The sequence below is a fragment of the Oncorhynchus kisutch genome, linkage group LG3, assembly GCF_002021735.2.
Source record: "Oncorhynchus kisutch isolate 150728-3 linkage group LG3, Okis_V2, whole genome shotgun sequence".
Classification (NCBI taxonomy): domain Eukaryota; kingdom Metazoa; phylum Chordata; class Actinopteri; order Salmoniformes; family Salmonidae; genus Oncorhynchus; species Oncorhynchus kisutch.
In genome coordinates this window covers 50,708,964-50,727,171 of record NC_034176.2, presented here as the reverse complement: position 1 = coordinate 50,727,171, position 18,208 = coordinate 50,708,964, and the positions used below count along the sequence as shown (strand labels likewise).

Here is an 18,208-nt window from a genome sequence, read left to right as displayed (position 1 = left end):
GTAGCTGATGCTTCTGCATAAGCTAATGGGGATCCAAATAAACAGCACAGTTGTCACTGTATGACTTACTGTACAGCTGAAACAATGACACTGGGTTGGGGAATCAGAAGTTCTTGAACTGATACTGTACAATAAACACACAGAGATGGACATGCTACTCAACTGCAACTTGTTACAAAGCAGAGCTTCATGACAAGCGTGTGAGCGGAAATCAAAAACTGATGCTAATATTGCCTGGAACATTAAACATCACTGGGAGACTGAACACACCTCAGTTCTCCTGCTGGAGGCTGTTTTATGCTGTTTGTGGAACACAACAGAGATGGAACACAACTCAGCCACTGTCAACAATTATGTGCTGGTTATTGATCCAAACTGAACTACCATATTCAGTTAAGGACTAATATCTTTCCCAGACACTTCTGCCCCATGCTCAGAAGGTTTGGTGGGTAAAACGTGGCCTTCCAATAGAACATGTCTAATCACTCACCTCCCTTCAAACCTCCCTCCAAGCACATCATATGTCTGATGAACGGTGCGACGCCTCGCAGTTGCATGATTCGCCAAGATCAAATGTGACTCGTTTCAGGAAACTAGGCATATGTCGAGCGTCACCAGTTCACAGGAGAGAAATTGGAACGTAAACATTCATTTTTTTAATGGCGCATGCACACGGTCGCCAGGTGTACGGTGTTTCCTCCGACACATTGGTGAGGCTGGCTTCAGGGTTAAGTGGTCGTTATGTCAAGAGGCAGTGTGGCTTGGTTGGGTCGTGTTTCAGAGAACGCATGGCTCTCGACCTTTGCCTCTCCTGAGTCCGTTCGGGAGTTGCAGCGATGAGACAAGACTGTAACTACCAATTGGCTACCATGAAATTGGGGAGAAAAAAGGGGTAAAATTAAAGAAAAAAAAGTGTCAGCATGGCACGATCGTCCTCCAGAAAGTAGTCCATCACAACTTTTTACCACTGACCTTTGTCGATAGTGCCTGATAAATTCAGGGCAGCAATGTTATAGACACAAGATGCTACAACACCGAACAAACTAATTTCTCGGCATGTCCAGCCCACTCATTATCTCAGCCAATCATGGTTAGCGGGAAGGTTCCTGACTTTTTCTTTTTCTTTGGCTAAACCAACTAGGCTCTTTATTTAGCAACTTTATTACATCTTTCTTCTTTATCTTCATCATTCAGTTAATTCAAATTCAATTGTGAAGTCGTGTACAATCACCAGTTTCTATTTGGTTTATATAAATTGACAGCATTCATTTTGTGATGTCATGAAATACTGTAACTTGGAAAGTATATTCCCTTTATCTGTCAAGTTTCCATCCAATACGTTGTGCATATAATATAAAAAATGCTTAAAGTATTTTTGATTAAGATAGGAATGTGATTTTAGGAGGTATAAGAGAATCTATCTCCTATATACTGTGCATTAGTAAGTAGTCATGCCCCAAGTGAGGTCGGAGAGCGTGTCAGACGGACGGAGCCGTCCCCTTCGCCCAGAGTGCATAAAAAGCCTTGGTAACAAAATGAACAATAGACCAGGAAACATGAGGCGGGAGCTAAATGTTTGGAATGGTTGGAACTTTGAAACTCAACATGAGAGATGGCAAGCTGCAGCTCATGTCTATTGTGGTCTGAATCCTGACTATCAACACGAGAGGAAGACAAACTCCCCTCTAAGACAATCACTGGTACAAATGATTAGCTGTCCTGAGTAAAATATCTCAAACTCTTCAAACCATCCTACTACCCTTGTCAAATCACTGTAGTACACTACTCTCATCACCCCACTAGAACCATTGGCACGGCTGGCTTATCTTCAAATAAGCAACTTCAAGAGCGAATGGAACAGAGTGAAATCTGTAGTTCTGCTCAGGACTACACGATGGAGAAGGACACCCACACATAAATACATTCATGATTTCTTGTTCCAAACAGGTGGTGGTTGGTGTGCCAACGATATGATTAATGTGAGAATAATTCTGAAATGTATCGAAGATAAGTGTATTTTTCTCTCTCCCTCTCTCCATGTGGTTGGGTAAATGCCATATTGTGTCAGTCCGCTAGGGACCTTTGTCTCAGGTATTAAGTGTGTATGTTATCCTGTTTTCTTATTTTAGTTAGATAGTAAATAAATAATTAAACCAATAGGTGTAGTGCTGAATCATGAGAAAGGCTGTTTTTTTTTACAGATGCATGAGGTTATGAGTGTTCAGAATGATGATATGATAAGAAGTACTGATTAATAAGATGACTGTTTATTGATGAAATAGATATATACCTTTTATAGTTTAATTCGGGAGATGGCAACTCTTTAAACAACCTTCTGTGGTACCCAAATCCTAATGAGTTAATTGTTACATGATTAATTTAGTCGGGTAACAAAACATAATTAGTGGATGAAATAAAAAAGTCAGATTTAGTGAAAGTAAAGTCATGACACTGTACTGTATACCTTTGACTCGCAGCTCTGGGTAAAGTTGACTATTGGCTCAAATCTGGGATCAGCTTACTCTTTCCAAATCCGAATATGCACAATTAGAGGGGAACACAAAACTGACCATAGATCAGTGTCTTGGAGCAACTTCATCCTACTCCACCTGGACTCTCACACGGGTCCTGGATTTTGATTGGTCAGTCACTTCAGAAGTGCAACATATTGCAGTTAGAGAATGAATGATAAACAAATCTCAACAATAAATACATCCATGTGATTGACCTAAACGGTCAAATTGTCTTTATTTGAACATTTAATGGTTTCACATTTATATAGCAATAGTTTTTCAAAAAATAACTTTTTTGCCTTTTCTCTGTTTTTCATATGTATTCAAAGCATAATAAAACCTTGTATTACCGAGTACTGAAGTTGCCTCTCTTTCTGTGAAAAATATAAATTGTGACATGTTTTATTATTTTAGCCTAGTTAATTAATTTAAGTATTTTAAAATTCCATTCATGGTGTTTTGTGTATTTTACTTATGTGTTGAATTTCCTGACATTCTGTGCAATTTTGTCAACGTATAATGAAGGTATGCTTCTGCAAACAGTATCACTACCTCCACCAGAGAAATACAAATTGACTCCATGGCAGTTATAGCCAGACCAATGAGAGCTATTATGTGTTTATAAAAGAAGCTACACAGTTTAGTCCATCAGCTGTTTTGAAAAATGAAACCCAACAATTTCCCAGTAGTCCATTCTCATGTCCATGGTTCTGTAAATGAAAGAAACAAACCCCTGAAATCTAAACCCAACATATTTCTGAACATGACCTAGTGAGCATACAATGTCATAATGATGTAATGGTTGTGGTTGAAGTCTGTTTTTTTTATGTCAGATATCCAAATGTCTCAAGATGTCTTTTTCACGACCAATTGAATAAGTCTGGAAAAAGGCTGGACATTTTCTGAAATATGTATACAACAACCAGAATATGTCAGCCTGATGTCATTTCAACCAATGTGTCACATTGCAAAGCTGGTCAGTCTAGAAACTATTTTAAGAACTTTACTTAAACAGTGATCCCTTCCTGTAGTATTATTATTACAAAATGGTGATTACAAAACTTTTGAAATAGTGTCAAAGCTCTGAATTCTCCATACAATTTGGCAAATTCATCTCCACCACAACCACATATTGCATCACAATTGCGTCATCACACCAGCAGTACACCCTAGCATCATTATCCAAAACCGGAGGTACATCTAATTAAATAGCCTCCTCAATTTTGTTCAAAAATACTTAAATAATCCAAAATATTGCCAGCTTTCTCACAGCTTTAAATACACTCATACTTAAGTACCATAAGTTACAAAATAGGAAAACAAATTCTTATATCCTCTGCATTATCTCAGCAAAGCATTTCATTTTCATCATTCATCTCAAAATTAAGATATTGATTTCTGTAATCCAAAAACATACAGCAAAGCAACAGAAAATTATTTTTCAGATTTAACCAACTTTCTGTTTACACCCGAGCCCAAGTATAAAGTTATATTATACAGTATGTCTTATTTAATATACATAATATATACTGAATATAAAAATATATATAAACTAAGGACAGTTATTTTGTATTCATCGCAATCCAGGTCCATGGTGAAGAACTGCCCACGTGAAAAAATACTATGTGTACTATGGTATAACAATACTATAGTATTCACTGTAGTGTTTTTTGCAAATTGTAGTATACTGTAGTATCTATTGCAGTGTTTCTGCAGACATTACTGTAGTATTTATTATAGCATTTTTGTTTTATTATCTTTGACATTGAAGTGAAGGCTTTCTCCTTGAGAAAACCTACTGGAGAAATACTAACATTTTCCATAGCCTGACTGGCAGGCAGGCAGGTCTGCACAGAAAGTTCACCGCTCCTGCTGTTTTCTATACCCTGTAGTGAACGCATACTTGACATGTAGGTTTCTCATTTATGGGTAGCACAATTTGGGATATGGGGTTGGGGAATGGGCAGATATATGCTAATTATATACTACAGTATTTAATTAGTAGTATCTATATCAGGGGTGGGCAATTCCAGTCCCCGAGGGCCTGATTGGTGTCACAGTTTTGCCCCAGCTAACACACCTGACTCCAATAATCACCTAATCATGATCTTCAGTTTAGAATACAATTTGATTAGTCAGCTGTGTTTGCTAGGGATGGAGAAAAAGTGTGACACCAATCAGGCCATCGAGGACAGGATTTGCCCACCCCTGATCTATATAGTATATACTACAGTGTTTTTTTGCAGATAATACTATATTATACTACAACATTCTATAGCAGAGGAGGCTGGTGGGAGGAGCTATAAGAGGATCGGCTCATTGCAATGGCTGGAATGGAATAAATAAAATGGTTTCAAACAGCAAACATACGGAAACCACATGTTTGACTCTGTTCCATTTACTCCATTGCAGCCATTAAAATGAGCTCGTCCTCCTATAGCCCTCCCACCAGCCTCATCAGTTCTATAGTATGTAAAGTCCTACACATGATCAAGGGATACTACAGTGTGTAGTATAATATTCTACAGTATACAACAGTTTACTACATAATTCTATTGTAAGTACGGTAGTATTCTATAGTAAACCATAGTATTTTTTAATGTGGGTGTACCCAGTGTTTCTGAGACCAAAGAGTTTTAGGGTGCATCTCTTCCCCTTATTCCCCTTAAAGTGCAGTAGAGACACATGAATGGTACAGTTTTTCTTCTTTCCTTGCACATATGGCATTTATGCTTTGAGCCATATTATTATCTTTCATTTTAAAGTGCCGATGCATAAATGTCATACTATGCTTTTTTTATTGAAGAGTTACATAAATATACAACTATCTATCTTTCTAACTACCTATGTCTTTCTATGTATCTTTTAATAAGTAAAGCACTATATGAGGAATAGAGTGTCATTTGAGGTGCAGTCTTGGTGTCCGAGTCAGACCACTGAGTTGAATACCTGATTGTTAGATTAAAGTGTCTGTCATCCAGAGAATGTCTGGTTTTGCTCAGTGTGTATACAGACCTCTTTGTGCATGTGTCTCTCTAGACACATACACACACTCCAACACACTCAAGCAGTGTAGAGTTCAGAACCCATTCAGTAACACACACATTGCCCCAAGCTTTGCAGGAAGATAAGGTCAGTTCTCTGTTCAGGAGGAAGTAAGGGTGGATTCAGAATGTGTAAGATTTTAAAACATTTAAACATCTTTCAAATGAACAGGGCTAACTCTGAACTGCTTGAAACCTTCTGAAACGTTTCACCAAACCCCAGGTCCAATGTTTCCTCAAATTTTGGGGGGCACTGAGCAAATTTTAGGTCTTGTGAGCTGAAAATTGAACATTGTGAGAATTCTGTGCAATTTACAGTGTGCATTTACAGTGAACACTGAGGCTGTACCCTTACAGTTTTAGAAAGTAGCCAATAGGCTATTATGGCTATTTGAACTTAATGGTAGGCCTACCAACACAACCAATGGAGAAAATCCCATAACATTTTCACATGGAAATAGCTTTTGTTTTCTATGCGCTACAGTAGCCTATATGTGTTGTTCAATGCAGGCCTACACTTTGAGGCTTTTAAAAACGTTTTTACATTGACATTAATCAATTATTTTTTACTTGGTCTGTAACACCATGGGCCAAAAAGGTGATTGCATTGTGTTGTATGATGGAAGAAACCATTTCACAAAATAAAATGAATTACTATTACCATACAGAGAATTAGACAATATAGGCTACCCCTCTGTCTATTGGCCTATTTGCATATTCAAGCCTGACTCAAAATACTTTGCTCTTTAATTAAGACAAAAGCTTCTTATCTGACTTGCCTTTCAACAAGTGCTTGAAATGTAGCCTACAAGGTTTGTGCTCTTGTAGGAAGCAGTAACTCCCCATTGCTGACCTATACTTATCTGTAACTGGTCTAATAACTAACTATCAAAGAATATCAACAAATGTGCACTTGCACGGCTCTGCACTCTGATCTGAAATCATCTGAAAAGCGTATTCACTTGGTGATTGAAAGATGCTTGTGGGCTACCCCAGACAATATAATTCTACTCCGTTGTGCCCTGGCCTTGCCTACAACACAATCACAGATTCAATCTTGCAGAGTTTGATTTGTTTTGTTGCATTGAAAAGGGTGTGATATAATGTTGATTGAATCACAGGAAAGACGTTGATCTATATAGGGCGAACTCAATCTCTCGAGTGAATTTCAATCTCTTGCATCTCTGAGCACAGCATGGCATTTCTTCTGCGCTGCAGTCCTGGAGGAAGTGCGTGCAGTTTAGAGGGAACATTCCCCAGGTCTCTGGGGTTGGGCTGGTGGAATAAGAAGTGAGAAATCAACCAGTTGGGCTGGTGGAATAAGAAGTGAGGAATAAACCATAAAGACATTTCCCAGTCAAGAGTCAGTTTCCCAACTCTGAAACAGAGAGGTGCTGGGGCTGCCTTAATTGGCTTCATCTGCACCCAGGGAGCAGTTGTTGTTGGGGCTTAACTGCCTTGCTCAAGGACAGAACAGCAGATATTTCCACCTTGCCGGCTCAGGGATTCTAACCAATAACCTTTCGGTTACTAGCCTAATGCTCTTAAGCGCTAGGCAACCTGGAGTTCTAAATAAAGCATGACCAATGCTTCTGGAAGATTCTCTTGTCATAGTATACTATACTATTTTCATATTGCGAAGGTTCAGTCATACTCATGAAGACTTGAACATCAATGTAAACAGTACTCGAATTTACAGCAGCCTTTGTAAATCCTAGGCCAAGGTGTGTGTTTGTGTGTTGGACATGACTCCTGCTTCTGCTCTGTGGGTTTCAGTGGTTGATTTAGGGCTCTCCTGTAGTTCTGTGATTTTCAATAGCTCAGCGTGTTGTAATATGGTGCTGGCAACCTTAGATTTGTGGGTTTTATTTCTGCATGGGCCAGATACTGAATACTGTATATGAATTAACTGTAAAGCCGTATTCCTGTGAGTCTACCAGAAAGGGTTGCTGTTCTGTCAGTCTGCAAAGGATGTCGTTGCTCAGACATATGTTCAGAGAGTCCGCATGGGGCACCTGTTCTGTGTGTTCAACAGCTGAGGGCAGTGTGGCAGCAGCTGCAGGAGGTTATTTTGGAAGGAGAGGGTGCAGTTACAATACACCTAGGAGCCAATAAGGGGTGCTGTTCTATGTCATCAGCACTGGGTTATGTTGTTGTGTGGGTCTGGCAGCAGTGTATATTATTGTTCTATGGGTCTGGCAGAAGGTGAGAGTGCTGTTCTGTATGTCTAACATTAAGGGGCGCTGTGAGCCAGTGAGTTCTATAGGAGCCATGTAAATCATGTGGTGTATCTGTGTGTGTAGTTCTCTGACTCTGCCAGTAGGGGTCAGTGTGTCTGTGTAATTCAGTGTGTTGGTAGGTGGTGTGTGATTAACTAGCTGCCCTCTATGAGCTTGGCCAAGCTGTCCCTGAGCTCTGTCAGCTCAAATATCTTCCCATCCAGCATCTCCAGTAGGGTCCTTAGGCTCTTCCTGAAGTTCTCCTGCTCTTCCTGACTTTCTTCCAATCGCTGCTCAGCTCCCAGGAGCTGCTCCTCTAACACTCGCCCATGCAGCTCCGTCTCCTGTGGAGGGAAGAGAGGGGGGAGTGAGCAAGTCTCAAGTCACAAGGCCCAAGTATCAAGTCGAGTCCCAAGTAGAATGGGTCGAGATATATGTTGTTCAACAACAAATATTTTTCTATTTATTGAGGCTACAAGACAGCCCTTTTCACATTTTGATTATGTAATAATTAATTTGGGAAAAAAAGCTTCATAAGTAAACAGTTCATATTCTTGATCACCAAAATTTTGGGGAGCTGGAGATGCATATTAATTTATGGCAGTCCTCTCTCCCTACAATTTCACTTTTGCGCTGCACCCAATCCTATAGCATTTCAGCAAATCAGCAATTTGTTCAGTGGTTTTCAAACTTTTTGACCCGTGACCACCAAAAAAGAGTGATTCAAAGCTTGTGACCCTGCGCACGTGCACGTGTGCACAATCGCTGCGCAAATGTAGGCTATCATTACAGCCATAAACGGTGACAGATTTTCACAACGCAAGAATCAGAAATAAACTGTGTTTTTCACCTGCATTTTGAGCTGAAAGTCATTCATGTTAGCAGTCAATATCAATTAGGGATATCATGTCACATTGTCACTTCTCTGGAGTCCAGAGCAAGCAGGATCATACGTGACTTGTTTCGGGAAACTAGGGGTACTATGCATCACTACCTAACAGGAGATGCATTTTGCATATTTAATCATATTTAGTTTTGGGCGGAAATTCCTTCTGGAACATGTGAACTTTCATGTGTCTTAATAGCAAACTTGTATGCCATCTGTAAATACGAATAAAATTGTTAATTTACCAGTCTAGTTGGTTTAGCCATTGGAAAAAGACTGGAACCTTCCGACTAGCCATGATTGGCTGAGATAATGGATGGGCTGGACATTCCGAGAGATGACTTTGGATTGGTCTGCCATGTGGCACATGTCTGTCTATAATATGAGCTGAACAGTATGTGTAGGTAATCCTTTTTAACGCCACTTTTTTGAAAGATATCACGTAGTAGAACTGCAAAAGTTGCTCTTCACTTTCTGGAGGACCGAGTTTTGAAATCAGTGGAATTACAGTATGATAGTTAAGGATATAATTCTGCCATTTGATTGCAAATATACAGAGGGAGTCGAAAAGAGAACACACAGAAGGCTGTTGTATAGGTCACACATGGCATCCGTGACAGAGAGGGAGAAGTGTCCAACCATGTATACAGGTAAGATAGTCTAGCTTGCTACATTTTCAGATAGATTTAAGAAAGTCATTTTCCTTTCAAGTTAAAGCGCACCGTTAGCTAGCTATCATTATCTGACAGCCTCGCTAACTAACGTTACGTGTATGATCTGTGTAGTAATATTATTCGTATCTCAGAGCCACTTTATGAGTTGGGATTATGGTTAATTGTTTAGCTAGCTACTTACATGTCTAAACAAAATACTCCATTATGCAAGTAACTATTTCACTACATCTTCTGTATATGTGTATGTGACAAATAAACTTAGATTTAATTTGATATATTATGTGTTTACCAGAGACAGTAATGTGAAGAACATGACCTGCATCAAAGTCAAATTAGGATATAACGGGTGTGTTCATAAATTCAAACTGCAGTGCCAGAGTGCGCTCAGAGTGTGCTCTGGGCATTCGTAAATTCAGAGCATTGTCAGATTGTCCATTTGTAAATTCAGAGCATTTCGCACTTTGTTTAGAGTGACACTGGATGCTCTGGCCAATGATTAGGCAACTTCCAGATACAACTGAGAGAACACCTCACTCTGACCATTTTACTCGCACTAGCAGAGCTGGTTAGGCTGTTTTCATGTTATCCAGACCTTTGGTGAATAACTGTGCTGCTGGCAACAATTTAATTACACTTTTTTTGCCAACTTTTACTGACACCCTGGCCATATTAAACAGGTGTTGAGCGTTCGCAAATGTATCAGTTATTCTGCGGAGTATGTAGCCAGAGCAAATTTTCGAACACTAGGCCATTGAGACAGTGTTCAAGTTCTAAAATTCTCTAGTAGTGTCACGGCCGTCAAAGGAAGTGGACCAAAGCGCAGCGTTGTGAGCACACATATTCCTTTTATTTAGGATGATGCCGACAAAAACAATAAACAATACAAAACAGCCGTGAAGCTTAAGGGCTATGTGCCACAAACAAAGTTAACTATCCACCAAGACTGGTGGGAAAAGGGCTGCCTAAATATGGTTCCCAATCAGAGACAACGATAGACAGCTGTCCCTGATTGTTTTGGCCGGGTATGGTTCTCAAAGAAATACAAAACATAGAAAAATGAACATAGAATGCCCACCCAAATCACACCCTGACCAAACCAAAATAGAGACATAAAAAGCTCTCTATGGTCAGGGCGTGACAAGTAGAACGCCCTGCTTTTATTTTGTCATGGCTCGCCATTAACTAAATAACGATCTTGTTGTGAGTTTATCTTCCTGTAATAATGAAGACAAATGAGCTAAAGTGAAGACATTGTTAGCTATATATGGTCATTATATGAACTGATAGCAAGCTCTAGCTAACTAGCTAGAAATGAACTAAAACATTGTTTAGAAAGTTACATTTAGTTGCCTAGTTTGCTAGATTGACATATACTAAATTCATTTTTAAACGGTTGGGTTTATTGGTGTTAAAATACACTAGTTATGCTATTTTGTACACTAGGCTGCTGATGTCATGAAGCCTGTATTTTTTGTGATTCTACTTTTTCATAACGACAACACAAATTTGAAGGCGGATGACAATGTTCATGATGTCACTGCGACAACTAAACTCAGAAAAAAAAGAAATGTCCTCTCACTGTCAACTGCGTTTATTTTCAGCAAACTTAACATGTGTAAATATTTGTATGAACATAACAGGATTCAACAACTGAGACATAAACTGAACAAGTTCCAGACATGTGACTGAGTAATGCGTCCCTGAACAAAGGGGGGGATCAAAATCAAAAGTAACAGTGAATATCTGGTGTGGCCACCAGCTGCATTAAGTACTGCAGTGCATCTCCTCCTCATGGACTGCACCAGATTTGCCAGTTCTTGCTGTGAGATGTTACCCCACTCTTCCACCAAGGCACCTGCAAGTTCCTGGACATTTCTGGGGGAATGGCCCTAGCCCTCACCCTCCGATCCAACAGGTCCCAGATGTGCTCAATGGGATTGAGATCCTGGCTCTTCGCTGGCCATGGCAGAACACTGACATTTTTGTCTTGCAGGAAATCACGCACGAACGAGCAGTATGGCTGATGGCATTATCATGCTGGAGGGTCATGTCAGGATGAGCCTGCAGGAAGGGTACCACATGAGGGAGGAGGATGTCTTCCCAGTAACACACAGTGATGAGATTGCCTGCAATGACAACAAGCCTAGTCCAATGATGCTGTGACACACCGCCCCAGACCATGACGGACCCTCCAAATTGATCCCTCTCCAGTGTACAGGCCTCGGTGTCACGCTCATTCCTTCGATGATAAACGCAAATCCGACCATCATCCCTGGTGAGACAAAACCGCAACTCGTCAGTGAAGAGCACTTTTTGCCAGTCCTGTCTGGTCCAGCAACGGAGGGTTTGTGCCCATAGGCAATGTTGTTGCCAGTGATGTCTGGTGAGGACCTGCCTTACAACAGGCCTACAAGCCCTCAGTCCAGCCTCTCTCAGCCTATTGCGGACAGTCTGAGTGCTGATGGAGGGATTGTGCGTTCCTGATGTAACTCGGGAAGTTGTTGTTGCCATCCTGTACCTGTCCCGCAGGTGTGATGTTCGGATGTAACGATCCTGTGCAGGTGTTGCTACACGTGGTCTGCCACTGCAAGGACGATCAGCTGTCCATCCTGTCTCCCTGTAGCGCTGTCTTAGGCATCTCACAGTACGGACATTGCAATTTATTGGCCCTGCAGTCCACACGCCTACTTGCCTAAGGCATGTTCATGCAGATGAGCAGGGAACCTGGGCATCTTTCTTTTGGTGTTTTTCAAAGTCAGTAGAAAGGCCTCTCTTCATAACTGTGACCTAAATTGCCTACCATCTGTAACCTTTCCAAAAGTGCATGTTCATTAATTGTTTATGTTTCATTGAACAAGCATGGGAAACAGTGTATAAACCTTTTAGATGATCTGTGAAGTGATTTGGATTTTTACAAATTATCTTTTAAAGACAGGTTCTTGAAAAAGGGCCATTCCTTTTTTTTGCTGAGTTTATAAACCAGCCTATAGTCTTTAAATCTTTGGCTGTTTAGTACATAGCCACACATTACATGGACTCACAGAAGTTTGCTTTATTCACTGCTTTAGCACATTCTGCCGACCCAGATGTCTTAGCCGTGTCTGAATCCTGGCTTAGGAAAACCACCAAAACCCCTGAAATTTCCATCCCTAACTATAACATTTTCCGCCAAGATAGAACTGCCAAAGGGGGCGGCATTGCAATCTACTGCAGCGTTAGCCTGCAGAGTTCTGTCTTCCTATCCAGGTCTATACCAAAACAATTTAAGCTTCTACTTCTAAAAATGCACCTTTCCAGAAACAAGTCTCTCATCGTTTCCGCTTGCTATAGACCACTCTCTGCCCCCAGCTATGCCCTGGACACCATATGTGAATTGATTGCCCCCCATCTGTCTTCTGAGTTCATGCTGCTAGGTGACCTAAACTGGGACATGCTTAACACCCCGGCCATCCTACAATCTAAACTTCATGCCCTCAATCTCACATAAATTATCAATGAACCTACCAGGTACAACCCCAAATCCGTAAACACGGGCACCCTCATAGATATCATCCTAACTAACTTGCCCTCCAAATAAACCTCTGCTGTTTTCCACCAAGATCTCAGTGATCACTGCCTCATTGCCTGCATTCGTAATGGGCCTAGTGTCAAACGTCCACCACTCATCACTGTCAAACGCTCCCGAAAAAACTTCAGCGAACAGGCCTTTCTAATCGACCTGGCCGGGGTATCCTGGAATGACATTGACCTCATCCCGTCAGTAGAGGATGCCTGGTTATTCTTTAAAAATGCATGCTCCATTAAAAAAATGTAGAACCAGGAACAGGTATAGCACTTGGTTCACTCCAGACCTGTCTGCCCTTGACCAGCACAAAAGCACCCTGTGGCGTTCTGCATTAGCATCGAATAGCCCCCGTGATATGCAACTTTTCAGGGAAGTTAGGAACCAATATACACAGGCAGTTAGGAAAGCTAAGGCTATCTATTTCAAAAAGAGATTTGCGTCCTGTAGTACAAACTCAAAAAAGTTCTGGGACACTGTAAAGTCCATGGAGAACAAGATCACCTCCTACCAGCTGCCCACTGCACTGAGGCTAGGGAATACTGTTACTACCGATAAATCCACAATATTTGAGAATTTCAATAAGCATCTCTACGGCTGGCCATGCTTTCCACTTGGCTACCCCTATCCCGGTCAACAGTCCTGCACTCCCCACAGCAACTTGCCCAAACCTCCCCTACTTCTCCTTCACCGAAATCCAGATAGCTGATGTTCTGAAAGAGCTGCAAAATCTGGACCCCTACAAATCAGCCGGGCTAGACAATCTGGACCCTCTTTCTAAAATGATCTGCCGAAATTGTTGCAACCCCTATTACTAGTCTGTTCAACCTCTCTTTTGTATTGTCTGAGATTCCCATAGATTGGAAAGCTGTCGCGGTCATATCCCTCTTCAAAGGGGAAGACAATCTAGACCCAAACTGCTTCAGACCTAAATCTATTCTACCCTGCCTTTCTAAGGTCTTTGAAAGGTAAGTTAACCTCTTGATAAACAAATTACCGACCATTTCAAATCTCACCATACATTGTCCGCTATGCAATCTGGTTTCAAAGCTGGTCATGGGAGCACCTCAGCCACGCTCAAGATCCTAAACGATATCATAACCGCCATCGATAAGAGACATTACTGTGCAGCCGTATTCATAGACCTGGCTAAGGCTTTCGACTCTGTCAATTGCAACATTCTTATTGGCAGACTCAACAGCCTTGGTTTCTTAAATGAGTGCCTCGCTTGGTTCACCAACTACTTCTCCGATAAAGTTCAGTATGTCAAATCGGCGGGCCTGTTATCCGGACCTCTGGCAGTCTCTATGGGGGTGCCACGGGGTTTAATTCTTGGGCAGACTCACTTCTCTGTTTATATCCATGATGTCGCTCTCGCTGCTGGTGACTATTTGATCCACCTCCACGCAGACGACACCATTCTGTATAGCTCTGACCCTTCTTTGCACACTGTGTTAACTAACCTCCAGATGAGCTTCAATGCCATACAACTCTCCTTCCGTGGCCTCCAACTGCTCTTAAATGCAAGTAAAACTAAATGCAGGCTCTTCAACCGTTCGCTGCCCGCACCTGCCCGGCCGTCCAGCATCACTACTCTGACCGGTTTTGACTTAGAATATGTGGACAACTACAAATACCTAGGTGTCTGGATAGACTGTAAACTCTCCTTCCAGACTCACATTAAACATCTCCAATCCAAATTTAAATCTAGAATCAGCTTCCTATTTCACAAACAAAGCATCCTTCACTCATGCCGCCAAACATACCCTTGTAAAACTGACCATCTTACCGGTCCTCGACTTCGGCAATGTAATTTACAAAATAGCCTTCAACACTCTACTCAACAAATTGGATGCAGTCTATCACAGTGCCATCCGTTTTGTCACAAAAGCCCCATATACTACCCACCACTGCAACCTGTATTCTCTCGTTGGCTGGCCCTCGCTTCATACTCGTCGCCAAACCCACTGGCTCCAGGTCATCTACAAGTCTCTGCTAGGTAAAGCACCACCTTATCACAGCTCACTGGTCACCATAGCAGCACCCACCCATAGCACGCGATCCAGCAGGTATATCTCACTGGTCACCCCCAAAGCCAATTATTCCTTTGATCGCCTCTCCTTCCAGTTCTCTGCGGCCAATAACTGGAACAAACTGCAAAAATCTCTGAAGCTGGAGACTCTTACCTCCCTCACTAGCTCACAGCAGCTCACAGATCACTGCACCTGTACATAGCTCATCTGTAAATAGCCCATCCAATCTACCTCATCCCCATACTGTATTTATTTATTTATCTTGCTCCTTTGCACCCCAGTATCTACTTGCACATTCATCTTCTGCACACCCTACCATTCCAGTGTGTAATAGCTATATTGTAATTACTTTGCCACCATGGCCTATTTATTGCAGCTTTATGCAGCGGAGGTTGCAGGATCAGATGGAAAGCATGATCTGTCTCTAGCCTTTTTCTTCCTCACAAATATAGAATTAATTTGCCAGAATATGTTACATCGTCATCCCATAAGTATTGAAGGTACTGCATTGTTACAGCTAACTTTAGACATATAGCCAGTACCAATGAGGTATAACATTATAACTGACCCAAACACCTAGGCCTATCTGAAATATAAAAATGATCAACGAAATCACCAGGTAGCCTATTGTTGTGGCAAAGATGTGTTTATACAGATTGCTAAACGGTACTTTATATGGATAATATTAAAAAAGAGCTTGTCACGTCTACTCCGGCGCGCGACACACTGGAATACTAACCACTGGTCCTGGGATTCATCATCATGCACACCTGGCATCCTTCATTATGCGTACCTGCAGATCATCATGATTAACACCTAGACACCATTACCGTCCTCATTACCTCCCTTTATATGTCCCTCCATTATGTTCATTTTCCAGTTGATATTGTTTCCTGTCATCTCGCCACTGTCACGCTGTCTTGTTTCATGTTTTTTTATGAATTGTTTCACTGTAACGGTTCTCTTGGGGTGAAGTAGAGGCGGACCAAAATACAGCGTGGTTGTTCTTCATTGTACTTTAATAAAGAAACTGTACATGAATAAACTAACAAAACAACAAACGTGGAAAACCAAAAACAGCCCTGTCTGGTGCAAAACACAGAGACAGGAACAATCACCCACAAACACACAGTGAAACCCAGGCTACCTAAATATGGTTCCCAATCAGAGACAATGACTAACACCTGCCTCTGATTGAGAACCATATCAGGCCAGACATAGAAATAGACAAACAAGACATCCAACATAGAATGCCCACTCATATCACACCCTGACCAACCAAAACATAGAAACATACAAAGCAAACTATGGTCAGGGTGTGTGACATTCACCTGCACCTGCTTCTCGACTCACAGGGGAGAATGAATAGATGAACAATCAGATCAGTAGCAATTTACATCCAATCAAAGGTTGAATGAACTCACATTTGAATGAACTGCAGTTTACCACAGTGCACTTTGTTTTTATCATGGGTGAAAGGTTTTGCACTAATCACTGCTTCCTTTATCATAAAGTAGGATAGTCCTGTTTGATGTTGCATAGGTGAAAACTTTGCATCCTGTTAATTTATAAAGCCTTTTTGCAAAAACTCCTGCATTACTTAACATTGCTACTACTAACATTGCTACTACTAACGTACGAGATACCATACCCAGTCGCAGGGAAACTATCCGCCGCCATTGTCGCAACCCCTATTACCAGCCTGTTCAACCTCTTTCATATCGTCTGAGATCCCCAAGGACTGGAAAGCTGCCGCAGTCATCCCGCTCTTCAAAGGGGGAGACACCCTGGACCCAAACTGTTACAGACTTATATCCATCCTGCCCTGCCTATCTAAGGTCTTCGAAAGCCAAGTCAACAAACAGGTCACTGACCATCTCGAATCCCACCGTACCTTCTCCGCTGTGCAATCTGGTTTCCGAGCCGGTCACGGGTGCACCTCAGCCATACTCAAGGTACTAAACGATATCATAACCGCCATCGATAAAAGACAGTACTGTGCAGCCGTCTTCATCGACCTTGCCAAGGCTTTCGACTCTGTCAATCACCATATTCTTATCGGCAGACTCAGTAGCCTCGGTTTTTCGGATGACTGCCTTGCCTGGTTCACCAATTACTTTGCAGACAGAGTTCAGTGTGTCAAATCGGAGGGCATGCTGTCCGGTCCTCTGGCAGTCTCTATGGGGTGCCACAGGGTTCAATTCTCGGGCCGACTCTTTTCTCTGTATATATCAATGATGTTGCTCTTGCTGCGGGCGATTCCCTGATCCACCTCTATGCAGACGACACCATTCTATATACTTTCGGCCCGTCATTGGACACTGTGCTATCTAACCTCTAAACGAGCTTCAATGCCATACAACACTCCTTCCGTGGCCTCCAACTGCTCTTAAACGCTAGTAAAACCAAATGCATGCTTTTCATCCGATCGCTGCCTGCACCCGCATGCCCGACTAGCATCACCACCCTGGATGGTTCCGACCTTGAATATGTGGACATCTATAAGTACCTAGGTGTCTGGCTAGACTGCAAACTCTCCTTCCAGACTCATATCAAACATCTCCAATCGAAAATCAAATCAAGAGTCGGCTTTCTATTCCGCAACAAAGCCTCCTTCACTCACGCCGCCAAGCTTACCCTAGTAAAACTGACTATCCTACCGATCCTCGACTTCGGCGATGTCATCTACAAAATGGCTTCCAACACTCTACTCAGCAAACTGGATGCAGTCTATCACAGTGCCATCCGTTTTGTCACTAAAGCACCTTATACCACCCACCACTGCGACTTGTATGCTCTAGTCGGCTGGCCCTCGCTACATATTCGTCGCCAGACCCACTGGCTCCAGGTCATCTACAAGTCCATGCTAGGTAAAGCTCCGCCTTATCTCAGTTCACTGGTCAAGATGGCAACACCCATCCGTAGCACGCGCTCCAGCAGGTGTATCTCACTGATCATCCCTAAAGCCAACACCTAATTTGGCCGCCTTTCGTTCCAGTACTCTGCTGCCTGTGACTGGAACGAATTTCAAAAATCGCTGAAGTTGGAGACTTTTATCTCCCTCACCAACTTCAAACATCAGCTATCTGAGCAGCTAACCGATCTCTGCAGCTGTACATAGTCTATTGGTAAATAGCCCACCCATTTTCACCTACCTCATCCCCATACTGTTTTTATTTATTTACTTTTCTGCTCTTTTGCACACCAATATCTCTACCTGTACATGACCATCTGATCATTTATCACTCCAGTGTTAATCTGCAAAATTGTAATCATT

At 41.9% G+C, this 18,208-nt stretch overlaps 1 protein-coding gene across 3 annotated transcripts in view; it reads right to left on the bottom strand.

The window, feature by feature from the left end:
• Positions 1 to 2,718: 2,718 nt before the first annotated feature.
• The window catches only part of homer1b (homer scaffold protein 1b), a 104,160-nt gene continuing 88,670 nt past the window's right edge, over positions 2,719 to 18,208 (bottom strand). For all 3 annotated transcript variants that reach the window (XM_020476575.2, XM_020476569.2, XM_031807980.1), the window contains one exon: positions 2,719 to 8,120. In XM_020476575.2, the coding sequence (XP_020332164.1) occupies positions 7,932 to 8,120 (189 nt within the window). In that variant the 3' untranslated portion in view covers positions 2,719 to 7,931. The remainder of the gene's footprint in view (positions 8,121 to 18,208) is intronic.